General features: G+C 38.9%; 1 protein-coding gene across 1 annotated transcript in view; it reads left to right on the top strand.

The window, feature by feature from the left end:
- slc49a4 (solute carrier family 49 member 4) overlaps window positions 1-23,114 on the top strand; it is a 41,123-nt gene extending 18,009 nt beyond the window's left edge. The window contains exons 6-9 of the mRNA XM_066687423.1: window positions 3,164-3,231; window positions 7,023-7,150; window positions 8,630-8,812; window positions 15,226-23,114. Of these exons, the coding sequence (XP_066543520.1) occupies window positions 3,164-3,231; window positions 7,023-7,150; window positions 8,630-8,812; window positions 15,226-15,341 (495 nt within the window). The 3' untranslated portion in view covers window positions 15,342-23,114. The remainder of the gene's footprint in view (window positions 1-3,163; window positions 3,232-7,022; window positions 7,151-8,629; window positions 8,813-15,225) is intronic.
- Window positions 23,115-24,299: the final 1,185 nt, after the last annotated feature.

Genomic DNA, 24,299 nt, shown 5'->3' with positions numbered 1-24,299 from the left:
ATGATCATGTTGTTAATATTTTGTCATTCAAACATACTGCTTGGTAACTTATTATCTAGGCAGAGCATTTACCGTTTTACTTAAATCATGGAAAAATACAAATATAGCTCTTTTTGTTGTTGTTGTTGGTTGAGCGTATGGGCTATCTCTAAAAACTGGGAAACCTGGTTATAATCCATCTGCTTATACCAACATCCTACACATTGTGCACAGCCGGTATTTTATGTTGTTGTCAGAAAGCACTTGTGTATTACATTTTTTTTTTTTTTCTCAAGAGTTTCTTTTATAACTTTTTGACCTTTAAACAAAATGCTCGAATACACCATAACTTGATTAGACATTAATAGAGAATCTCTTTAAGGTCTTGCCCTTATGGCATTTTAAACATTTTATACAGCATACATTCTGCTGGCCTCTTCGATGCCTCTGACACTGAAATATCATTAAGAGGCCGCTTCTGTTCTTTACTGTTTACATTAATTTGCTGTCAAGACTGCCCTGCCACTTCAAAGTCAAGAAGGGAAAAGGCGAAAATCTGAATAAACTATTGATTTGCATGGATGTTTTTCAGGCGTCGAAAATGAAAACATAACCACAGATATGTAACTGCTGGTTTATTCCTGTCAGTGTTTCATGTCAAGGTATCCCCCCTGGTTACGTATGACAACTGCACATATGGCACTCTGTCACTGCCTAAGTAGTGTCATCGATTGTTGCCAATTATGTGAATATCTGACACATTATGTCCATTAGAGTTTACATCAAGGGAAATGCAACCGTTTAAACTCACAAACAAAGCACTTTTACATACAGAACAGCATCTGTATACTGTTAAATACTAATGTATATCATTCCCTGCTGGCTATGGTGTGAAAAATGTATGTGCCACCAGTAAAATATTGAATTGCGAATTGAGACAGTTTGCTGTGACAGAAGACGGGCAGTTTTTCAGATTTTGACAATTATCTGTAATTTAACCTTGTCGCGGTGCAAAGCGTGTTGTTGTGAGACCAAACAGTAATAGCTACCAGTCAGTACCTGTTGTGTGGAGTTGGTATCCCAGCTTTGTCAGTGATCTTTCTTCAGCCCTGAAAAACATATTACAAAAAAAGCTTTTAGGGAATCAATATATATATATAAAAAAACATGCTTTTTGCAGATGTCTTTTTATTTAATGCAATGTTTTGCCTCTCTTTCTTCCATGTTGAGTAACTTCTCTTGATACATGAACTATTCATCTTTTAAATGTCAAGAGGATTGCGTGACCTACTGCGATGCCTGATTTTTTTGTTTTTTTGTTATGTTTTGTGATAGATTTTCCTTTCCCATCTCATCTAAGATCGCATGGGAACCTGAGCTGCACAACTTGCATACTTTGAATTTTTATCAGCAGCCACTTAGTGTCTCGGCATGTTGCAGATACATCACTTGGCACCGCACATCTTTTATAACTCATGTTTCCTCATCATGTCCTCTTGATTTGTATCATCCTGCCCCTGGATTTAAAGATGTAAATCGCTGGGTGTTCATCAGTCAATGATTGGGCAAATTGCGCGAGGATGAGAGCTCTTTTGATGGACAATTAGAATGACAATGGCATATATTCATAAGTCATCAGGACCGTTTGCCAACAGCTTGGCAAGTATGTCTCCAAATGAGAACTTGTTATGGAAGATAAAAAAATGAAATATTTATTGTAGGACAAAAAGACTTCTGGAGAAATGAATACACCATTTTGTAATGCATCATAGAAAAGCACACTTCACAGGCAAATATCACTCTGTTCCTAGGGACATGTTGGATTGTCTTGAATAGAGGAGATAAGCTTGCTAAAGAGTGACACAGGTATGGGTAGTACTGAGTGACTATAATTCATGTAGATTAAATTAGTCTTTTGCAGAGCTCATCAGATATTTGCACTTGTCTTTCTTTAATGTTTGGCACTCCTGACTTTTGTCTGCGTGTTTCTATGAGGTGCTTCAAAGTGAGGGACTGATTAAGTGCTTTATAGACAAATGTTCGGTTCTAATGTGTAATCCTATAAAAAAATATTCTTGTAATGTGTTCGGTTTTGGTGCCAGAGAGCTTTATCTCTGAGCAGCGGCATCTGGGAACCAAACTTCTCGACAGAAGGCAGGAGAGTCGCTGAACATATGAGAGTCATTATTGCCGATCTCTGCTGCCGGGTGAATATAATACTCTGACAAAGAAAAACACCATATCTTCAGATACAGGGACTCCTGTTTAAACCAATTTAGAAAATTGCACTTAACTGTGGTAGAGATCTCTATTGCCAGAGTGTTTTACTTTTGGTTTAAATCAAGGATCACGTTGGTGAAATAAACATGCCAGGACAATACTGACAACTGTATTTAACTTTTTATGATATATTTTTATTTATAGACATTGTATTAAAGTGGACAATAAAACTGTACACGCTACCCCTCTGTGTTAGTGCTTTTTTATACAGGGATTTGTGTCGTCGCTTCAGAATGACTTTCAAATGGTAAATTGGCCCGAGGATCAAATTGAAATTGTGTAATTCTATCTTTTCTAAAGGCAACCTTTATTGATTAAACATGACTGAAAACTAGTCGATATGCAGTGAATTAATATATATTAGGTTTCATTTAAGCAATAAATACGAGTGAGAAAGGTGAGGACTAACCTTGAGGAGGATCTTCATGGCGCTGTTGTTCCTTGACTCGAGTGAAGCTGAAAAACATGTTTCGGTATAATTTAATTAGGTACCTAGAGTTGCAGTTCCTTGAGGATGGTTTTGGGATTAAGTATATCCTTGTATTTTAGTGTCCCTTCACTACACTCCTGTATATAAATGTATGCATTATTGTCTTGACTGAGAATGTTTGTATACATTTTGTGTATTGCTGTTCCATAGGTTTCTGAAGATGTTACATTGATAAGTGTAAGGGACTTCCTTTTAAAAAGTTTTCCAATTTCTGTCCAGACCCCTACTGTGTCATTCAGAAAAACTATGAGAATAAAAATAGTTATTATTACTTGGAGATAGTGTTTGATTTCTGAGCAACAACTAACAAGTATATTTCTGCACTCTACATACAGTGTGATGACTTCCTATAGGTGTGGTTGCATTTGAGAAATATCCAGTACAAAATAAAAATAACCATTCTTGTGTTTTCAGGTGGATGCTGGCTGGATTGGATTTTGGTCCATTGTTGGAGGCTGTGTGGTTGGAATAGCAATGGCAAGGTCAGTAGTCAACAAACCCAAGCTCTTTCTCCTCTGTCCATGTTCACAACAGGACCCCAGTGATGTGACAGGAGTGAATTTGTGATTCTGAAAACAGTGCAAACAAGGGTTCCTCCTGTTGCTTGAACTAACTTTCTGTGAGTGTATCTGTAAAGTATATGACTTTCTTAAGACTGGGCCCACTTGGATTAAAGCTCATTTTGTTCTGGTTTTCTATAGTCCATTAATTTTTTTAAAGACAGTGAAGTCCAGTTTAACTCTTCTTGAACTCTTGCCACAGTGAAAATAAGAAGGAACCATCCATTTCATAACACTGTAATGAATTCACTCAAAGCACTTCAATCAAACCTTCCCAGCAATCAAATGAGCAGATTAAATTTCAATGCTAATTTATAAATGCCCTGTTGATTTCATATGTATGTTAAGCATGTAAGTGCAAATCAAATATTTATGAATTGATCAGGTTAATGTGTAGCTTTTTTGCAAATTAAGAATTTTCATTCTCCAAATGTGTCGGATATATTGTATTTATGTAAAAGGGACCATAGGATAAGTATTTTGCCTGACTGGGGACGAAAAGCATATGCAGATTCCTTATCTTGAAAAGTTTGTGTTTATTCTGAAAAATGAACTTAACAGCAACCAAAACATGTTCAATTGAATTTGGGTCATGGCTGTTTATTTTAATTTTATTTTAATGTATCCATGGTCCCCATTTCGTCAGGGATAGTATTCAAAGAAAATGCTTGTTTATGTGATGGACGTCAAGACGTCAAGGAATTAATCACCTCTATATTTATTGTGTACATCTGCCCAATGTCAGCATTAAATCTGACAATTCTTACACCGATAAACACCCCCTCCCTTCCCACTACATACTAGACTGGAGGATTTAAACAGTGAGGTTGAATTGATAGCATTTTATTTCCGTTTGAGTCCTTTGCAAGTTACTCAGCTAATGCACAGCTCACTCAGTTAAATTTATTTTCATACTAAAATGGCACATATTTCAGCAAACTTCCCTTGACAAGCCCGAAGAGGATAAAATGCTAATAGCCCCTGCATGTCTTTCACACTGAGAGATGGATAGATCGTTATATACTGTTAGTTTTAAACTGTGGAGTCCGCAAAATGAAGGATTTGTCACTTTTGATAGATGGAGGTTTATTGTTGGGCCTGTTCAGCACTTCTCAGCCAGGGGTGAATCAATGACGTCTCTTACTTTAATCTGCTGAAAGTTGTAATTAGGAAAATTAGATAATAATTCTTGTTAAATGTGATGGCTTGATGAATCAATATGTCATTTAGGGAGTCCTGTAAGGTAAGAAGCCAAATATTTTTGTTGTGGACTGAGGCATGGGACCATAATTTTCACTACATAAAATGTGCAGCACGTTGCTTGGGAGACACGTCTAAGGTAAATACGTTTAAGCTCTCTGGACAACTGCCTCTCTTTTTGTATGACCTATAAGTGTAATTTGTCAGGTTGCTCACGCTTGATTGGTTTCTCGGTCACGTCTATGTAAACACAGTGAAAGTGATGAGAGTTAGAGAACTGATGAACAGCCAACTTGTGTGGAGTAATATCTTTGTTTGCCATGCTGCGGCACACCTGCAGTTCAACAGATGTCTTCGTCTCATTGCGTCTCACTTCTTAGCGAGTTTATTAGTAACTATTTGTCCACCTGTGTGATTTTTTTTTAATTAACCGCATAGAGAAGAACTTATTACCTTTGATTTGAATTACAATAAAGGCACAGTAATTAATAAATGCAAGTTATTACAGCCCCTGTAATCTGAGGACAAATTATGCCTGGCAAGACACTGTAATCTATTAGGAAAATGTGCAATTTCCATATTTTTATTGCAGTGACATAACAATATATTCATTTACAGTTTCCCCAGCACTAATAATGACTGTCATTCTTGTCACAGACCGTTTGCCGCACTTAGATTTTGAGAAAGTTTGGTCCGTAATCAGCTTTCAGAAGAATTGAAAAACCTGCAGGTTTTATACAAATAGCTGTGCAATCTCTCCATTAACAGCACATTTATGGGAGCAACTAGAGGTGTAATTGTCACAGTGTTTGTGAGTAATTTTAAGTAAATCATTCTTGTCTAATCCCAATTATCTCCAAATCTTGTTTTTACATTTAAACTTTATTATTTCTGCTGGTGTTTACATATTTCACAGTGGAAGTGGGGTGAAGGACTGTAGGATTAAAGTTGCACAGAATAAGCTTAGTCACAGGCCTGATCTTTGGGTTAGATTATAACATATTGATGTCTTTGGCTACAAATAGCTTCCGCAAATGTGTCGAACAGATTATTGTGGAGCCTCTCTCTCTCTACGAAGAGCCGTAACAGATGGGTTGCCTGGCTAAAATGGTGAGAGATTTAGGCAGGCTCGGTGGCACAGTAGATTTAGCACCCTCTCAGTGAAAAATATCTTGCGGGTTTTCATTTAGCTCCTTACAGAGAATTGTGATGCTTATTCGAAGGCCTCTATTAATCCTGTGATCGCTCTTAAGTGGCACTGGGATGGTGTCTTATACAGTTTAAAGGACTGGAACTTTTTGTGTGAAATGGATTGTGTAGAATTTAAAAATGTTAATAACTGGTTTAGTGTATATATATATATATATATATATATATATATATATATATATATATATATAATATATAATATGTATATATATATATATATATATTATATATAATATGTATGTAATCATTCTTTGCAAGACTAACTTGCATTTAATGTTACTGAGCAAATGAATTACGAGTAAGCAATTAACTCCTGTATCAGTGTAGTTCCCTTTATAATGAAATGGGAATTCGAGTGATAATTTAGTGTCAGGCAGTTTGATGAGTTTCACTGACACACTTACAGAGCATACAACATCTCAATTGAGATAAAGAAATGAATAAAACAAATGGCATAGCTATTGGACAAAAGTAGGTTTACAATTCTTTGCATCGCTGCAGCTATTGAAGTAAAATTCATTCAGTGCTGTTGTGATGGGGCTTGGGAGAGTATATAGGCAACAAGAAAGCCAGAATATTCTTCAGTGAAAGGTCACTCTTAAATGCCACAAACCCAGTGCATGAGAACTTGCATCTTAATTTAATAATCAAAGTGTTACAGACTGCAACGTCTCACTGTTCACAGTTGTAACAGGCAAGCTACTTTGGCGGGAACAACACTAGAAGAAGTAAAACAACCACAAACCCTGCAAGGTGGTGTAAAATGCATTGTATTTCTTCCATACAGAGCAGTTACACTTTTAGAGAGTTGCGAATAATGTACCCATCTTTATCTTTGACTTTGCAGAATACCGAATACTTTCATTGAAAACGCTTGATAAACAGTTGCAAGTGGGAGCGCTGTGGAGCTACTGCATGTGTAATACCACTCGCTGAATCAGTTCAAATAGGCTGGAGTACATCTGACAGCCACTAATGTGAACATAAACGCGATAACAATGCAATACCTTGCTGCTATTGGAGGTAAATTATGATGAACATGATTTTTTTTGCACTAAAAACAACTAGAGCAAATTCACCTTCAAGAAAGCTTGACAAGTTATTTTATGCGGTCTCGTCGCTCAGCATATTAAGCGTCTGTATTGCTGTGGGAAATTAGAGTCTGCCCGGGGGAATTCTTGCAGCTATTATTTGTTTTATGTTGTTGTTGTTATGACAAATAAAGGCAACGGCTCATTTTGCGTAATCTGTGTGACAGAACTGATGGCTCATTTGGACTGTTTTCCCTCTCTCCTGTGTCTCAGGTTTGCGGACTCCATCAGGGGCATGCTCAAACTCATACTGCTGCTGATGCTGGCCGGAGCCACTCTGGCCTCTACCTGGTTCACCCTCACCTGTCTGACCAGTGTCACCCATCTCCCCTCCACTGCAGGTATGTCCAGAGAGGTAATTGGGGCTGAGTTGAGCTTAAAACGCAGAGTAACTCTTTCGTTCGAACCCCCTTTCTTCCTGAGAATGTGCTAACACGGTAGCACAGATCTAGAAGTATATTGGAACTGCTACAAATGTATATCCCTTATAATTAGTACATGCTATTCTTTGCATAGATATGTCACAGTTGAAAGATACTTCTCTCTGTTTATACACACAGATCCCAGCCCCTTAATATTCAACCCGACATACCTGAGCAACCAGAGATAGACTCGCGCAATGCACGTGTCCTCGGAGACCTGCATCGCTAGCCCATCTGTTCTTGTTTTGTTTGGTTTGCACTGATTCGAGCAGGGTGGCGAGAGATTTTTGTAACAGCGTTCGGTTCTGTCGGCTCCAGACCACCTCAAACGTCGATAGTGTGCCGTCAGCCGAGGGTACCTTTGCCAACCCCAGCCCACCCAAAATCACCATTAGCAGCTCTTATTCACAGTCATCAAGTGGCACGGCCTGGATCTGACCCAGTAATCTCCAGGCTATAGGAATCACATGCCACACCAGGTGCAATTTTCTGCTGGATAATCCGCTGGGGACCCCCATGATGTTCTTTTCTTACTGGTGGGCTGTACTTTCTGGCGAGGCTATGGACTGTAACACGTTTTCTTGTTTTTTTTTTATCGAAGATTATAATAGTGTCTTAATTTGGCTCACAAGCTTTTGGTTTACAGATGCTTTTGGTTTACAAGATTACAGATATTTTATTTGAAGGCAGAATTTATTCATATTGCTTACATTAGCAGAACTAAAAAAAAGGAAATTGTATTGTTCGTATTCCTCCTCTGCATTTAATTTGGACAGTTTCTAGTCCTTCAGGGAAATGATTTCCTCTCAATTTCCTGTGTTGTTGAGTGGGTTGTGGTAGTGTAATCTTATTTGTGAATATTTGACTGTCCATGGGAAAGAGAAGGACATGCCAAAATCAGTGGAACAGGCTGATCATTTGACTCATTTACAAATTTATTTGACTTAACTGAACACTGAAACAGTTAAACACTTAGATTTTGAATTCTCTCTCATGACATTATTCCTCTTCTTAAAATGCACGTTGCTCTCCGATACATTTCTCTTGAAAAAAATACTCTCTGGAGATCATATAAGAAGTTTTCCTTCTTTATCTTGACTAAACTTTAAAAGTGAAAGCTACAGCCTTTGAAAATTGCATTTAAAAAAAAAAAACATCGTGGTATATCAACCTTGTCACAAGTGTCTAATCGTGTAGAGCGATCCATTTTTCAGAGTTCCCGACTCCAGCGGATCCAATTGATTAAAGATGTGTTGGCTAATAGTCCGAGTCCTTTTAAGCAAACCCAAAAAAAAGCCCAGTGTAAAGAAACTACACAAAAGTAGAAACCAATCTAAAACATGACGTAGTGTTTGTGTCTTTAATACTTCCTGATTTGTTTCCCTTCCATTTCCACAGCTACCTTATATACCTCCTGTATCCTCATTGGGATCTTCCTGAACAGCAGCGTCCCCATCTTCTATGAGCTCCTGATAGAGACCGTTTACCCCGTCCCGGAGGGCATCACCTGTGGGGTGGTCACTTTCTTAAGCAACCTCTTCATGGGGGGCCTACTGTTCGTCTTAACGTTTTATTTCAAAGGTAAGCGAACAAACGTCTGTCGGCATGTCTTCTCCGTCATTCCAGAAAACTGTGTACGTGTCTCAATATCTGAACCCAAAAGTATCAGCAACTAAACACCGGTCTAATATGGCAAATACTAGGTTTCCAAAATAATAACGAACAAGATAAACTAAATAAAATATGTTTAAATATCAACTTTGTTTCATATCCACAGGGTAGCTAACTGTATCAATCCTGTTCTGTTTATTTTGTGGTAAACTGACATATTCAAGCTGTTACTTTTACTCTCTTCTGTTTTGCTCGAATCCCCCAGCTGTGTTTGTGTTCAGAGTGACAACACTGAGCCGTTCAGCCCAGGATCTTTGGCTTTTGCAGTCATTTTAATACATCGCCTCCTGCTTACAAAGATGGAGATGAATTACAGCTTAAGATGGTTTGAAAAAAGACAATGCTGCATGCTCTAATCAGCTTTCTGTCAAGCCACAGAACCTAAATATCTGGGTCTACGATCTTAGTACAGTTATCTTAGATAACCGGGATACTAATTCTGTCTCAATATGATCAGAGAACATTGTCGTCATAAAGTTTTTTTATTTTTAATAATCAAATTTCATTTAACTTATTTGCCGGATTACACAATCTTTTGGTTTGAAAATATGTTTTTCCCTTCAATGAGGCAGCACTAAATTTTAATAATCTCAATAATACTCTTGTTATGTGTGTACAACATGTTTTAACATTAATAAAACCATTGAAGTCTTAAAGACGCATGTAAACTCACACACGTTCATCTCAGTGGATGGTTGGCAGAATTGTTGAACTGGCGATACTGGAAACTACCCAGAAACATCTCTGGCAGGTTTTCAGTTTTACTTTGGGCCACGAAGAAGATTAAAATGAGATGAGTGAGCTTAGCAGAGCTTAGTCTCGGATTTGAAATCTGATTTTGTAACAGGCTTGGAAGCACTTTGTTCTGCTCTCTGAGTCACTTTTTCTCTGTAGTCGTTTCTCTCTTTCTCTCTCTCTATTTCTTCAGAAAATTACTTTGCCTAATTAAGACTGAGCAGTAATGAAAAGAAGAATTCCCCTTTAACGCCTTATCGAGTAAAGTTAGAACGTTGCACAGGCAGGGACGATCTTCCCATATTCGGCTGAAAGCAGTTCGGGAGGAGAGTATTCCTGCAGCGCCGGTTGACAAGTACATCCACTGTAGAATGATGTGCCTCTCAGCACATCTTATCAAGACATGGCTGAGACCCCGCCATCTGAGCGAGGAGCTGAGCATGTCACCGTTGACCTTGGCATTGTTCGCGCTCCTGCGATGTGAAAGGTCCTGTGTTCCTCTCTGCTAATCCTTCCGCCCGACATGATTGAAACCGAGCTTCGGCGCTAACCTGACACGGGCTCTTGAGTGAGCACGAAATAATTCCCCTGAATTCCTGCACCAACTAGTAGTCTATGTGGGGAAAACATCCTAGGAGGTAAGATTCGTTGAACAGATCATTGTTGTGTGCCAGCCTGCTCCTTTGACCCTTGACCTGTCAAGAATGGAGGTCTTTGTAGTCTGGGAGCAGAGGTCAGCCTTGTATACACAGACCCTGAAAGATTGAAAACTGGACACTGGCTATTTAGCTCCTGTTAGTCTTCCTGAAAGAGATGTGGCTCCGATGCCCTTTAAGACACAATAGTCCAGTGTCATCTCTTGCAGGGTAATGGCGCAGCTGTTTTAATTGTTGAATATGCCGTTAACACATGTTTTCATCGTGGAGGAAAATTAAGAGATCTGCATAACAAAGGTGCTTGTATCGGCTCGGCCGATGGGGATGCCAGGATATAATGAGCTCTATTACTCAGCTACCTCTAGCAATCCTATGCCATTGGACACCATGATGCAGGACTCCGATATGTCCAGATTGAACTATAGAAATAATCCTGAGGGAAATAATTATTCTCGTTCAATTTGCAGATGCATTGACTACTATTAATATGGCCTGCTTGAGTCTGGGAGTTGTATTCCTTTTGTTAAAATTTCAGTGCCGGTTTCTTTTTGTGTTGCCTTGCAGTTAAGAAGTTATAAAAATAAGTTGGTTGATCGATTATTTGATAGCACAATAAATAATATTACTAGTGGTAGCAGAAGGAGATTGACCTGACTCCGAACAAAGAAAAAAAATACTATCCAGAGATAGATCCTCTAAATAGGCAAAATAAAATGAATCGGCGGAGCTACAGAATATAGCCTACAGCCCCGCCAGCTAACCTGAAGGAGGCGCTCTGTTAATGCACAGGATACGGTCTTAGTGGCTGCGAAAGCACACGTTCTTTGTGAGACAATTAATTTCTTATCCTCACACACCTATACCCTATGTGTCCTTCAGTATAATCGCCAGAATCTGATCTTTGGTTTTCAGCTTTTAAAAGAATTAATCAGAACAGAATTAGGGGCTTGGTGCCAAGACCCGTGTAATACATTCATTCATTCTTTCTTTCATCCCTGTGTTTGTTTATTTGTTTATAATCCTGGTGCCCAATTCCTGTGGCGCTGAGCAGAGTTGGTGATCGTAAATTAAAAAGCCGACATCTCGCTTCATTTTAATCGAGCTCTTCAAGGTGACCCGCTATCGGTGAAAAGCAGAGAGAGATGAAACACTGACAGGCAGGGAGGCAAATTTAAAAACTGCGCTGGATTGGATAGGACTATATACTATTTTAACACATTACCTTTCTGTACAAGATATTAAGTGATCTGTGATCTGTGATCATAAGAGTTCAAATGGTTTAGTTTATCTGGCTTTTTTTTTTTTTAAACCTTGAGGTGTATTTGGTATTTATTTTACTCCCTATTGAAAGAAAACAGAAAAATGTAGCTTCATACATTGTCCCTTGTTACAGTAAAATGACTGTAATGCTTGTTTTTCTGAACTTGCTTTAATCCTGTGCATGATATATATATTTCTCAGGGAACATTCACTATAATGTTGTGTGGAAATGTCAAGGAAAAGCGCAGAAATCACAAATGCCTAGTGCAAAAGGAGAATTGCATACTGAAAAAATGTTTTAATTTGAGTCTCTTGTTATGTCTGAGTTTTCACATGCACATTTTCTTTATTTTTAACTTTCCCTTTCGAAAGGAAATGTTTGATGTTTGATATTAAGCAGAGCCTAAAAAGTTACTTCAATGTGAAGGTTAAATTGGCGATAATTACGAATAATTAAAGCAATAAACTAACTGCTTTAGTTACCCGACCTCTCACCTCTGAGGACCTGCAAGAAAAGCTTCTACCATACACTTTACACAAGCTTAATAAGAGCCATTAGAGTTAATGTATTTATGTGTCTAACTGCATCAAATCCTCGCCACATTGATGATGTTTCTTCAGGCTGCATGCTTTGTCCTCAAGAAGGCAGGCATAATAAAATATAGTTTTTATATTGTCACTCTAGAGACAGCCCTTTCATAACTCTAGGGTACTTTTTGAATAAATTGGAAATTTAAATGGTAATGCCTCAAAGACACTTACAATTGATTCTTAAAACGTATTCACAGTTTGATGGTGTACAACGAAAAACATGCGAACAATTTCCAGTGACAGCTATGCAACTTGGCAAGTGACAAGTAAAAAATAATTTGTCGGATACGATTATTTGTTTGAAAAGACGAGAGACAACCGTGGAGACATTTGTTAGCAACATTTAAGATTTCATGATGTAAATGATTTTGTAATTGCTAAGACACATTTCCCCCACCCCCCCAATTGGATAGCTGCACTACACTACAGTCTTAGTTCTTGTTACATGCCTTGGACGAATTATTTTAGAGATCTATAAAATCTCAAAACTATTCCCCTGTGGCGGCTGATTGAATCTTAAACAGGATGATGCATGCTTAAAAAGGTTTAAACCCTTGGAGTCTAATTTGCAAGTTTCTTTTTTTGTTGTTCTCTTGACCCCAGCATCCCAAGTTCCTGCTGGAGCCGTTATTCAACTTTAGCCTCCATGAATTATGGATTTCCACCGGCAGCATGGCGGGCAAACTTTTAATCTGATCACCTAGGCATGGGGCACACGAGGCGGTGTTTAGTATTCTGTGGCAACACCGGGCCCAGTCACGTCTGAATCTCCATTTAAATTGATGCGATTCGAGCACACGTAAGGCAGAGACAAAGCACCAAGATAAACAGAACTCCATTAACCCGCTTTCACGCTTTAAAATGCTGAATGGATTATTGAACGTTGATTAATGGTTCGGATTTTGAGCTATCATAATGCAAGTCCTCCTTGGCTGTGATTAATAAATGTGAATTCGGGGACCCGTTGGAGGATTTCATTTCACTCGCCAGCCGTGTAAAAGTAGATTTTTAGGTCTGCACTGTATGTATGAACTTGCAAATTGGCTAAAACCACATGCAGTGTTTTTTATATTGCATTGCATGCTGCATGAGTCTGCGCTTCCCCCGCTTCGAGAGAGGAAAAAAAGACTTGATTAATTACTGCCCTGGATTATTGGATCCGAAGTTTAAAATAGTTTAAATATAATTGGGATGTCTTGCTTGAGAGGCCGCAGGTCAGAATATTTGACCTGTGCTCGCATTCCGTATTCCACCCTTTCTTTGAAAGACTATATATATATTTTTTTTATTATTAATAGACATTTTTTAGAACTTCAAAGCTACTATGAGTACTTCCACAATTGCGTTTTGAAAAACATGACATGCCTCTGTTCTCTCATTTTGTTTGTAGTTGTCAGGGCACATTTAGTTTGTTTACTTACTCATATTCTGCTTGCAAAATGTCAATAACTCCCCTGATGTCTCTTCCACTTTCGTACAGGCAGCCCACAGTGTGATGGATGGCATATCACTGACAGAATGTCAGTCTTTTACTGTTCTTCACCAACTGTAAATTTGAAACCCCAAGATTATCCATAGGCAAATCCTTACTTAATGAAATCATACAAATCATAACAAAAAAATTGAAGGATTCCTCATCACCCCATAGCCTCAGTAGGGATCAAGGGTGACTGTGGATATCTTTCTATTTCATCAGAGTTACTCTGCAAAGATCTCCTGACAGAATTGTTAGTTCTCTTCTGCATTGAATTCCCATGTACTCATATCTATACACGTGGAATCTGTAAAAAGAGCCGTCTGTCTCGCATTAGTTCCCTTTCCTTCGTTCGTGTGTTCGGTTCACATGAATCTACTTGAATGTGCAGTCCATCACTGCACACATCAACAAGATGTTGCCTATAGGGAATGAATCAAGATTAGACATCATAGATCAAACATTACCCTGCAATACATATTTTTTTTGTGCATCAGACATAATACAGAACCTGTATACTTTTCTTCTGGGTTTCATTAGACATTAACAGTGCAGTACCTGACTTTAACTATTACATGGCTCTATTCCATGAAGAAAGTTGTAAAGGAGATTTAAATTAAAGCATTGATATCTGTGAAAGAAGTGTATAAACATGCCGAGCGTCCTAAAATGTCTTCTTGGTAAATGGTAACCTCTCTTTGGAGCACTGTTAGGTGTGGAAATGTCTGCTCAGACTATGACTTTACAGGGAGTCGCTTCTGCATAGGGCTTGTTTGTCATCTGTGCGGCTCCATGTGCTATCCATCTAAACCTCTTGTCAGTGCATGTGTTTGCACTGTGTTGGTGCCTCTGTAAACAGGGCCAGGCCCGGGTCAACTGGTCTTCCAAACACTGTGAGAGGCACTAAAACACACGAGCGATTGCAGCACCTGAGGCCGCAGCGCAAATGCATTCTTTTTTTATAAAGCGCGGGGCAAGCTAAATGTATTAATTAAGTTCAATCTGGCATCCCTGTTGCTGTACAGTAAGCAGCCTGTGGGTAAAGAAGAGCATAAATCTGTTTTGCCTTCAGGTCTGCTATTAAGTAAATTGCAGCCACCATACAGCTATCTTTAATTCTGCTTCCCGACGGGTTTTTAGGGATATTTGGCATGCATCCTTATGTACATGACTGCGTGCCTGAGCTACAATAAACGAGAGCTCAAAGCAATTAAAGGTGGCTTTTACAGCGTAAGAAAGAGTTGACCACGCTTCGTTATTGCAGCTGGATTTCGTAAGAACACATTGACTCTGATTATTGGTGCATGATTTAAATAAGGATAAAGACTTAGATTTTTTTATTTTGTATTGCTAGATGCACTTAATAAAATAAAGCCGTTATTCCTTTCCGTTCTGAAAAACAAAAACAAAAAAAGGAATTTGTTGGTTTACAGCACGTTGGCATTTAAAACATCTTGCCATGAAAGGCAGCGTGGCCTTCTGTAGGTCAGCTTGCCTGAGGTATTTCAGGAGATTCCTTCCATATTAGAGCCCAAATTGCAGTAAAACTGGCTCAACACTGTGGGTTTGCAAATTATGACGTGTTCTTCTTTGCTGGTGTTTTTCAGAGCTATCCTGGTTAAACTGGTGTCTGACGGGCTCCTGTCTCTTCAGCCTCCTCCTCATCCTCTTCTTCAGGGAATCCTACGACCGGCTCTATCTGGATGTCTTCGTCTCTGTGTGACTATATGTTTTTAAAAAAACTGGACATTTTTAAATTGAGAACTTTTGCTTGGAATTGCACAACGAAGAAAAGGAAAAGAGAAGAGAAGGTACACACATACACACAGAAAAAGTTTCCACTGAACTGAATTTTATCGTCATTTTTGTTCCTAAAGATCTACTGTTGAAATCCTCATAAATATTTGTTTTATTTAACTGTGGCCATTGCAAGCACCTGAATACTGACTTTGAAAATGTATGTTTACTACTTCATTTATACTAACTACAGATATGAACGTAGCATTTCCCAGTGTTTTACTGGACCTTTGTGTTTTCATTCGTAGGTTTTTTTAATTGTATACCTATACGGTTATCCGTAATGGCATGAGGGAAACCACAAACTGTTTACACTTACTTGTTTCCAGGAAAATGGCTCTTGGTCACACAACAAATCCACCTGCAACCTTATTTCACTGTTTTGTCACTGTGATTAGGATGAATGGAGTCAGTACAAAATGGATCACTTGCACTAACTACAGAAGAGCAGTTTACTAACAAGGGGCTGCCTATGGTTTTGCTGTCACTTAAGTTCATGGTTATGTAAGGTAATTGATAATGTTTAACTGGGACTGAGGACAATGTCGGTCAGTAGGAAGAGGGTGGCAAGTTCACTCCCCAGGGTGTGCAGTCTCTTGGGAATGTGTTCACTGAGAGACCATCCTTTGCGCAGGTCCACGCGGCCCACTTATCTCCTGACTGTTGGTTCATGCAGTGCTGTAATGTTCGATTTCGTAGATTAAGTCAAACAAACATCGCTGACTAGATTCCGTTGTTGATGAGACCCAGACCCAGGGGTGTCCATTTATTGATAAATATGACCGGTTTGGTAGTTTGGAACATTATCGACTACGCAAATCATTGAAGACAGGGATACAAATTGCTCTTCTTCGACAATATAGTTATTGTAAATCGGTTTTATAGATCAATATGCATTATTCCGTTTACTCTCTGCAGTCAATTTATCTACTAAAAATATAGGGGGGGAGCGGGGTTAATGTTGGTAAACTGGAAATTCCACTCACACATTTATTATTTCTAGGGTAGTCACAAATTAAATAAAGTGCATGCATAGTTTAGACAAGATTAACAACATATTTTGGGTCTCACTGTTATTTTATGGAATATTGCCTGAAAAATAAATAAATGAATACATTTGATATATATATACACACATACATATATTTAATGTGTGTGTGAATGGAATGTGTGTGTGTGTGTGTATATATATATATATATATATATATATATATATACACACTATAAAATAAATGTTGACCTATAGAGGAAATATAAAGTCAAGCTATTATTACAGTGTGTTTTATGTTCATATTAAGTGTTTCCTTAATGTGATTTAAAGTGCACACCTGCAGGATTGTTTGAATCGTGCTTATTATTGGAAGAATAGACGAAGTCGGTTTCCAAGGCAATGCACATTTCCTGCTCACAGTTGGACGCACACTTCTATATTCTAACTCCAGCCCCACACACTGTTTCAGCTCCAACATCACTGGGGTGGGGTGGGGTGGGGGGGGTGGTCGTCCTGGCACAAAGCTGGGTCAGAGTTATTAGAGCTTATTACAGTCTGAAGAATAAAGGCATTGTGCGTTTGAGAAACACAACATGTTGGTGAAGCTGCTAATGCGGGCAGTAGATTAAATTTAAGCTGGCAGGGATTTCAAGGACAAAGGTCCCCCTGCAATTGATAGGAGCAGCCTTCGCCAGATTCAGTCAAGAGTTGATACTGACAATGTCATATGATTAGATTATTCTGGACGCTATTCCCGACTCGCACTTTAGAGAGAGAACCGCTGAGTTGATTAAGCGCCGAAGCCGCTGGGATGTTTCCCGCGCGCCGCTGCCTCGTTCTGTCACAGAGCGCCGGTTAAGAGCCGGGTCTTTCATTGCTCCCGGATATAAGTGTGGGATATGGCTCGGCAGTACTGAAGATAATTGTGGAGGGTGTAATATTGCACACATTTAGGTGCTCAGCCATTTTTAACCTTTCTCTTATCTTGTAGGAGTCTTTATTTTGTCCAATATTGCCTTAATGTTGACCTGTGTATTTATTCTTGATACGGTGATAAAGTTGCTGTAAATGTAGTCTGGTCGTGTCATTATTTGTCCATCGTTGCTGTGGCAGTGAGGATTGAGATGGGGTGACAAGGCACTGAGACGACTCTCTCGGTGTTGAGGCAGGTTTTCTCCCCTTTGCTTGGGAGACATGATTCTCAATCTGATTTAAAATTAATGCAATGTAAATAAAGGAGATTTACAGCATTAAAAATTGTCGGTTTGTCTTTGGCTGTATTAGAGCAGGCAGGTCCTTTATAATAGGTTTGACAAAGCGTTTTAAATTAATATTTCCTTGCAGCCAAACGGCAAATAAGGGAAGAATCAGCATAAACTACTGACTATTCACCTGTGTATCATCCTTCTGAAAGCACTATAGAATACATGTTCTTTCTTTATTTTACTCCAAAGCTTGCCTACCAAAATGGCAGGATGTCTTTCATTTTTGTAACACTAGTTTTTGTGTGTGTGTGTGAGTTTGTTTGTATATTTATATTTCCTATCTTACTTTTTTCCTCAGAAGCTGTTTTGCAAAAAAAAAAAAAAAAAAACCTAAAAAAACTCAAACACTACCCAATTCTGTGCCTCTCTGTGGCTCCAGATCTTACGTAATGATACGAACCGTAAAACAATGACTGGGTTCAACTTCCCTTAAACCCCGAAGTACAATAAACAGTCACTTTCCAGCTGCAGATGATCTCATGAATAATTTGCAATCATTTATTTTCCTTATAGTGCCAATATGCACATGTGTCTCCTGCATATACGGACGCATTAATCTTATTTACAGCTGAGCTCACTGGCCTATTCTTTGAGCTCCATTGTTTACAAGGAAAGCAGTTCTATCAGAGAGGGAGAGAATTGATAGTTTTGGGTGCAGAGTGAACCGATTCCCTCAGGAATAACGGGAGTACCTCGGGCACTAATTGAGGTTGTTATGATGTTGGTCCCTCATGTAAGCCTTAACCCTGACTCTAATATTGTTATAGCTGTGTTTAACAGCAGAACTTGGATGAAGTGTGTAAGGTATTCATGGGTTAGACCTGTGATACTCAGACATCAATTCATTTAATTTCTTTCTGCCCAAGCTGAGGAAAAATCTACATGTGATTTGACTTTCTCCAGTTACATGATTGTTAAATGAAAGGATTGAACAAATCAAGCTCTCTCTGTGAGTCTGGCTTTACTTGGGGCAATACTCTGAGGTGTGGAAACAATCCATGGCAATTTGTATGATCTTACAACCTCAGAAAAGACCAACTGTGTGTGTCTGTTGAATGCTGACTATAAGGGTAATGCTTGGATTTCTCAAAATTAAAAGCTTCATGTTAAAAATCGATTTAAGCTAATGAATGCACAGAGAAAATGTATATTTGAATGAATGGGCATTATTCAAGCTTTCTTATTCAAATAAGAGTATACAAATCAACATTAATTATGGCTATATAGACTTTAATCAATGTAGCTATTTCTCAAGTAAACTGCACAACTGTTGAGGAATAGATTTATAAAAAGTGGTGAACCTGAATTATTTTCAGCCATGACAAGACTAGTTGTTATCCCTGATAAACTTGTGTAATAAGTTTTGTCAGTACTATATTCTAGCAAAATAAGGGTTTATTTGAGAGTCTATCTGAAGCAATAGTTGTCATTTGGTGACAAGTAATTGCATTGTGGGAATTCCATTTTGCTTTGTTTCCTGTAAAATTACTTTCGGCTCCTGCCCTGTGTCGACAGTCATGTGCGGATACAGGACCTTGCTGTAAATCAGTTTGGCCTGCAGGCCAATAGACATTTTTACGTGTAATTTTTTTCCTTTCTACTTTCAATCTTAAATCCTTTCCTCTTGAGTAAATAAATGAAAGCCAAGGGCTAAAGAAACTGTCAGACTCCTTGAAAGCTTGGGTCTTCACCTGGAAATATAATTGTATTGTATTATTAAACCAACAATTTCCTCCCAGACACTTAATTTTATAAAATAATCTTTATATTATCTGTACAACAAGAGATTTCCATAATAACCTGATATTGTCTTCATCCTCGTATTCGGGACTCTCAATACAGCGCAGAGCAGGAGAGGAAGAAGGCTGGTTGGTGGCTGCCCAGCTCCCAAAATGCATTAGTGTAGAAACCACAGGCGAGGGCAGCATTGAGAGATGGGCAGAGGTGGCTGGACAAGGAATTAGGGATGAACACTTCCAGGATGGGTTCTCTGGGGTAGCTCATACAATGGTAATTGCCAGTTCTGTTTTTAAACCTTCCAATTACTTGCGTTTTCTATCCAAAATCTTTCAAGAAAATACTTTAAATCGTGCAAACCGTGAAGGACAGTTTCCTTTTTGATAAATTGAAAATTCATTATGTGTCTCTTCTGTTACTCATAGGAGTTGCACATAGAGAGGCGTCGAAAGGAAAGTTGATCCAAAGTCTCGCTGTGCCGGAGTGAGCGCTGTCTCTTGAACTGCGTCCAGGTGACACATCCCGCCCTTTTATCACTCGCACGGGGCACGTTTCATTAGCGCCGTATAATGTAAAACGGGGAAAGGCAAAGAAAAAAGGCTGGCAGCTGATTTCGGTTCAGTCACATAGCTCTAATTCAGGGAGACATTTTGTAACTAAACCTATATGTCCTGAGACTTAAAGTAATTATTATAACCAGGGAAGCGGAAATGCACTTGTCAGGAGACCAGCGCGGTCTTTGATCACGCTCCGAGTTGCGGTTTAAATTGCAGTATACCTCTGCTCCACCCAGCCTCTACTGATAATGAAAGAAGTTTTACATTAGCTTTAGTCTGAGCATTGCTGTGGCATCATCTGTGTTTTGCATTCTTTCTTTTTACGAAGTTGAAATGAGATTTTAAAAATGAATTTTTAAAAAGTTTCCTTTTGAATATTTCATTTCTCTTCCGTGTAGGGGAATGGCAACCCCTCGTCACCTCGTACACTGTGATGATTGTTGTAACTTTGCCTCCGAATCATACTAAACACCTGTTTCAAAAGATCAGCAGTGAATTACAATGCTCAGAAGATTCATTTATTGGAAATGGTAAAAAGCCAGTATTTCGATTGATATAACTACAACCATACTGAGTTGCAAACTTGGGTTGTTGTCACAGCTCAAACCCACAGCCAGAGCAGTCTGGAGTGTAAACACATACATAGAAAAGGACAATGAATGTACAAGTGCGCAGCGAGACACTGATGGGATTTCTCACCGCGCCTCTTGTGATTATGGAAAGCGGCCTTTATATTGTTTTATGCACACGACTGCGATGAACCTCCAGAGCCGGATCAATGCGCTCTTATCAATTTCTCTAATGATTCCGCTGTCAAATACTTCATTGTGCTGACGGATAGGGTCGCAATCCTCAGTAACCCGTGGCTTTCCAGAAGAATACCGTTTTGAGCCGCTTTCCCGAGTTTCTGCTCCCGACAAAGGGTTCAGCTCATATCTGTGCCCCTTGGGCGGAATTGGATTTTGATTAGAACTGGGAAGTGGGATATGACATTGTTAGCGCTGTGATAAGCCCGTCTGGCTTATTTACAGATTTACAGCTACAGAAGGGATACGGCTGTAATACCAGAGTGGGTTTTTGCAGTCATTTCCCTAGTTAAATACTCATGAAATGTATTCCGAGTCAATGGGCAGGCGTCTGAGTTTTCCCTTTGTTGTTAGAGGTAGTTTTTTGTCACATTATTGTATATGCAAGCAAGCCAACAAACTTGTCTCCCGAAGCTGTTGCTTGTCCGTTAGCGCCTGGTCTTTCCCACCTTCTTTTAATTGAGGCGGCCAGTTTGGCTTGCATATTCGCGGAGGCTGTCAGAAGAGATTGAATCGCAGGAGATAATTGTACGGCATTGTGGGTTGCAGGTTTTCATTCCCACACATACTCGAGTGGTCCATTCAAATGTAGTTCAATCAAGATTCTCAGACTCTTTTATGCCAACTGATTGTGTGTGATGTTTAATAAAATATTTACCGACACGCCGCTAAAGGACAGCACGATAAAATATGCACAAACAGATCTGCGTGTCCCGCGGCCGACGGAAATGATTTATTGTCGATGTGTGGATCATTACGGCTGACCCCAGCGCCTTACACTTGAACTGCTTCAGAAGATGCTGCTGGGAAAGTCAATTAATATGCCACTGTTTGATAGTTAAAAAGTATAATCGCTTATATAAATCATAAATAGTGGGTTTTGAGTGATAGTTCCCTAGGTGAATATTATATCATTCACAGTTTGATCTGGTTTCATTTCTTTCTTCTTGTCTGTCCTATATGAATGTTGTCTAATATGATATTATGCTCCATGTTACCCACTTTTCTTCAATCTGGGCAGATAATGAGTTTGCAGGAACAGCAGCTCAGCAACGTGACAAATTTCTAATCCTGCTATTGTAGCCCCTTATTTCACTCATATTAAACCAGTGTATTATTTTATTGCCCAAAAGCATGCTTTCTGGCCCAGCTTATCTTTGCCAATCGCTCCTCGCTTGAGGGAAGGTCTTTGAAAAGGCTGCTCCAATAAAAACATATTTTCTGCCAATAAGAGGAGCAGCAAAAGAGTTTGAAACAGAATTCATATACTGAATTGGAATTTACTAACGGGGGGAAAAGAGCACAGAGCGAGCGATGCCATCTCCTCCTGTGACTCCCGAGCTGCAACACTGTGCCCGCTTCAAGGGGATGTGTCAGTCGGTGTCAACTGTTATTGCAGTTTTTCATAATTACGGATATTGTAACAGTGACATTTTTAATAGTAGGAAGACAGGTTTGCTTCAGCTACAATCACGGCTGCATCTGTTCCTGTCCTGTTGGTTTTATTGACTTTTATTAAATTTCAGCTTCTGGTCAGATTCAGAACCAGTATATCCCTACATAGTGTTTAGCATGTTCACAACATTTACTGAAACCACTAATATGTTCAACTTGATCTTGCGCAGTTCGTACATGTAACACAACCCGTAGAAAAAGTTCAGCCAAGAGACTTATTTCCCCCTTCTTTCTTTTTTGGTAAAATGCTGGCCCAGACTCGCTGTAAAATCACTGACAATCTCCTGCATTGTGGAAGTAACAGAGGAGAAATGACCCCGTTACGCAGCGAGGCCAACGACCTGAAGCACAGATCCCCCCCGGAAAATAATTTATGGCAGCTGTTGGGAAATAGATTACTTTTTATTTTATGTTTAAATTAAACACAACACACAGCTGAGCTCATTAAAATAACACTACGGGGAAAGTGTGTATTTTAATTGTATGGTCCATAACACCATAAACTTTCGGAGCCTTTCTAAATAAAGCTCCCATAGTGTCTTCCATTACAATCCCATCTCAGACTGTTGTGCCAGTGCCATTATAGACCACAAAGTTCCTGTTTTGCGCACATCTATTGTACATACTTTTATTGCCTAACAAACGATTTATATTGAACATGCCTTGTTGTTATTGGAAGAAAAAAACATATCTGTTCTGTATGTCTAAGACTATAAATGATGTGTATTTTCATTGGACGTCTCTCAAACAAATGTAATGTATATAGTGTGACCCTGATATATTATTCTTTGTTATTACAAGAATGGTCTGATTAACCACCAAAAAAGGTTCCTCACGCTAGAACAATCACAATGTCTCCCTGCATAATAAATTGAACTGTACAGAGTATGTTTACAGTGACTGAATATATTCCTTATACAAAACGATTGTGCCTGCATCATTTATAAATTTATGGTTGGTGTTGTTGTGTTTATATTCAAAAACTAAGAAAAATGTATTGGACATCAGGCTATTACTTAGGGAATTATACACACGAAAGAACATGTGGTTTCTGGGACAGCTGCAAATCAAAAATACAAATTAAGACGCACATGACAGGAAAATTGTATAAAAGCCTAGGACATAAATAGACTATGTAGGCTGCCAGTGTTTGTGTCGTACGGACAGTAAGTTAAAAGCCGTATTTTTAAAAGTTTGATGTGCCTTTTTTTTCTTCTTCATTTTTCTGTGCTTAGCATTAGTGCCTTTTGCGGAAACATGGATGTAAATTTCAGGCTGAATAAAGGAACCCAACACATTCAATATACCTTTAAATAGGACTGAAGGTGTGTTATAAATTATTCAGCTGCATTTTGCTAGAAAACTACAAAGGCAAATGTGTTGTGGAATGACTTGTGCAGTAATGCGTTAACCCTCTATCGAGCTGCGATTCTCAACTTTTCCATCCGGGAGAAGGTTTTCATTTTGGTGACCTGAATTACACTTCAGTCATGTGTTCGCTATGACTGAAATTGTGTTTATTTGAAATCAGTGTGCTGTGTTTTGTCATACAGTATTATTTGATGCTCATACTAAAGATCACAGTGTGCATATTTAGGATGAAATATACGCTGCTACACAGAGCAATTAAACTTTTCTCCGCTCTGTTTTCTGTCAACTGTTGAGCATCAATTATAGGAGAGCAGAAAACGTCTCCAAAAGGCATAATCGTGTGCATTCATCCATTTTTGCTTCTTCTATGACACTAAACTGCAACGACTGCCATGACTGGAAATTAGAAGGCTTGCTTCCTCTGTATCTCTCCATGAGATGAACTTGTTGGGCCTCGGCAGGTCATTCTTGGCATTTCAGCTGATGCGTTTGTGTTCCTATCGCTCGCTTAAACACGGTTAAACTCTGGGTTCCACCTGGTCTAATTTGTCAACAGCTTAGCATTCCCATTCTTTAGACAAAAAGTTTGATATGAATTTCCATACGCCTCTATGTTCAGCCCCCTCTTCGCTCTCCTTGTTTTTCACTTCAGGTGCCACCAGCTGTGCTCAGCTTTTGAAACTTTTCTGAAGATGCAAACTC

Source organism: Amia ocellicauda, chromosome 16, assembly GCF_036373705.1.
Source record: "Amia ocellicauda isolate fAmiCal2 chromosome 16, fAmiCal2.hap1, whole genome shotgun sequence".
NCBI classification, from domain to species: Eukaryota; Metazoa; Chordata; class Actinopteri; order Amiiformes; family Amiidae; genus Amia; species Amia ocellicauda.
This window is presented reverse-complemented; position numbering and strand designations above follow the sequence as displayed.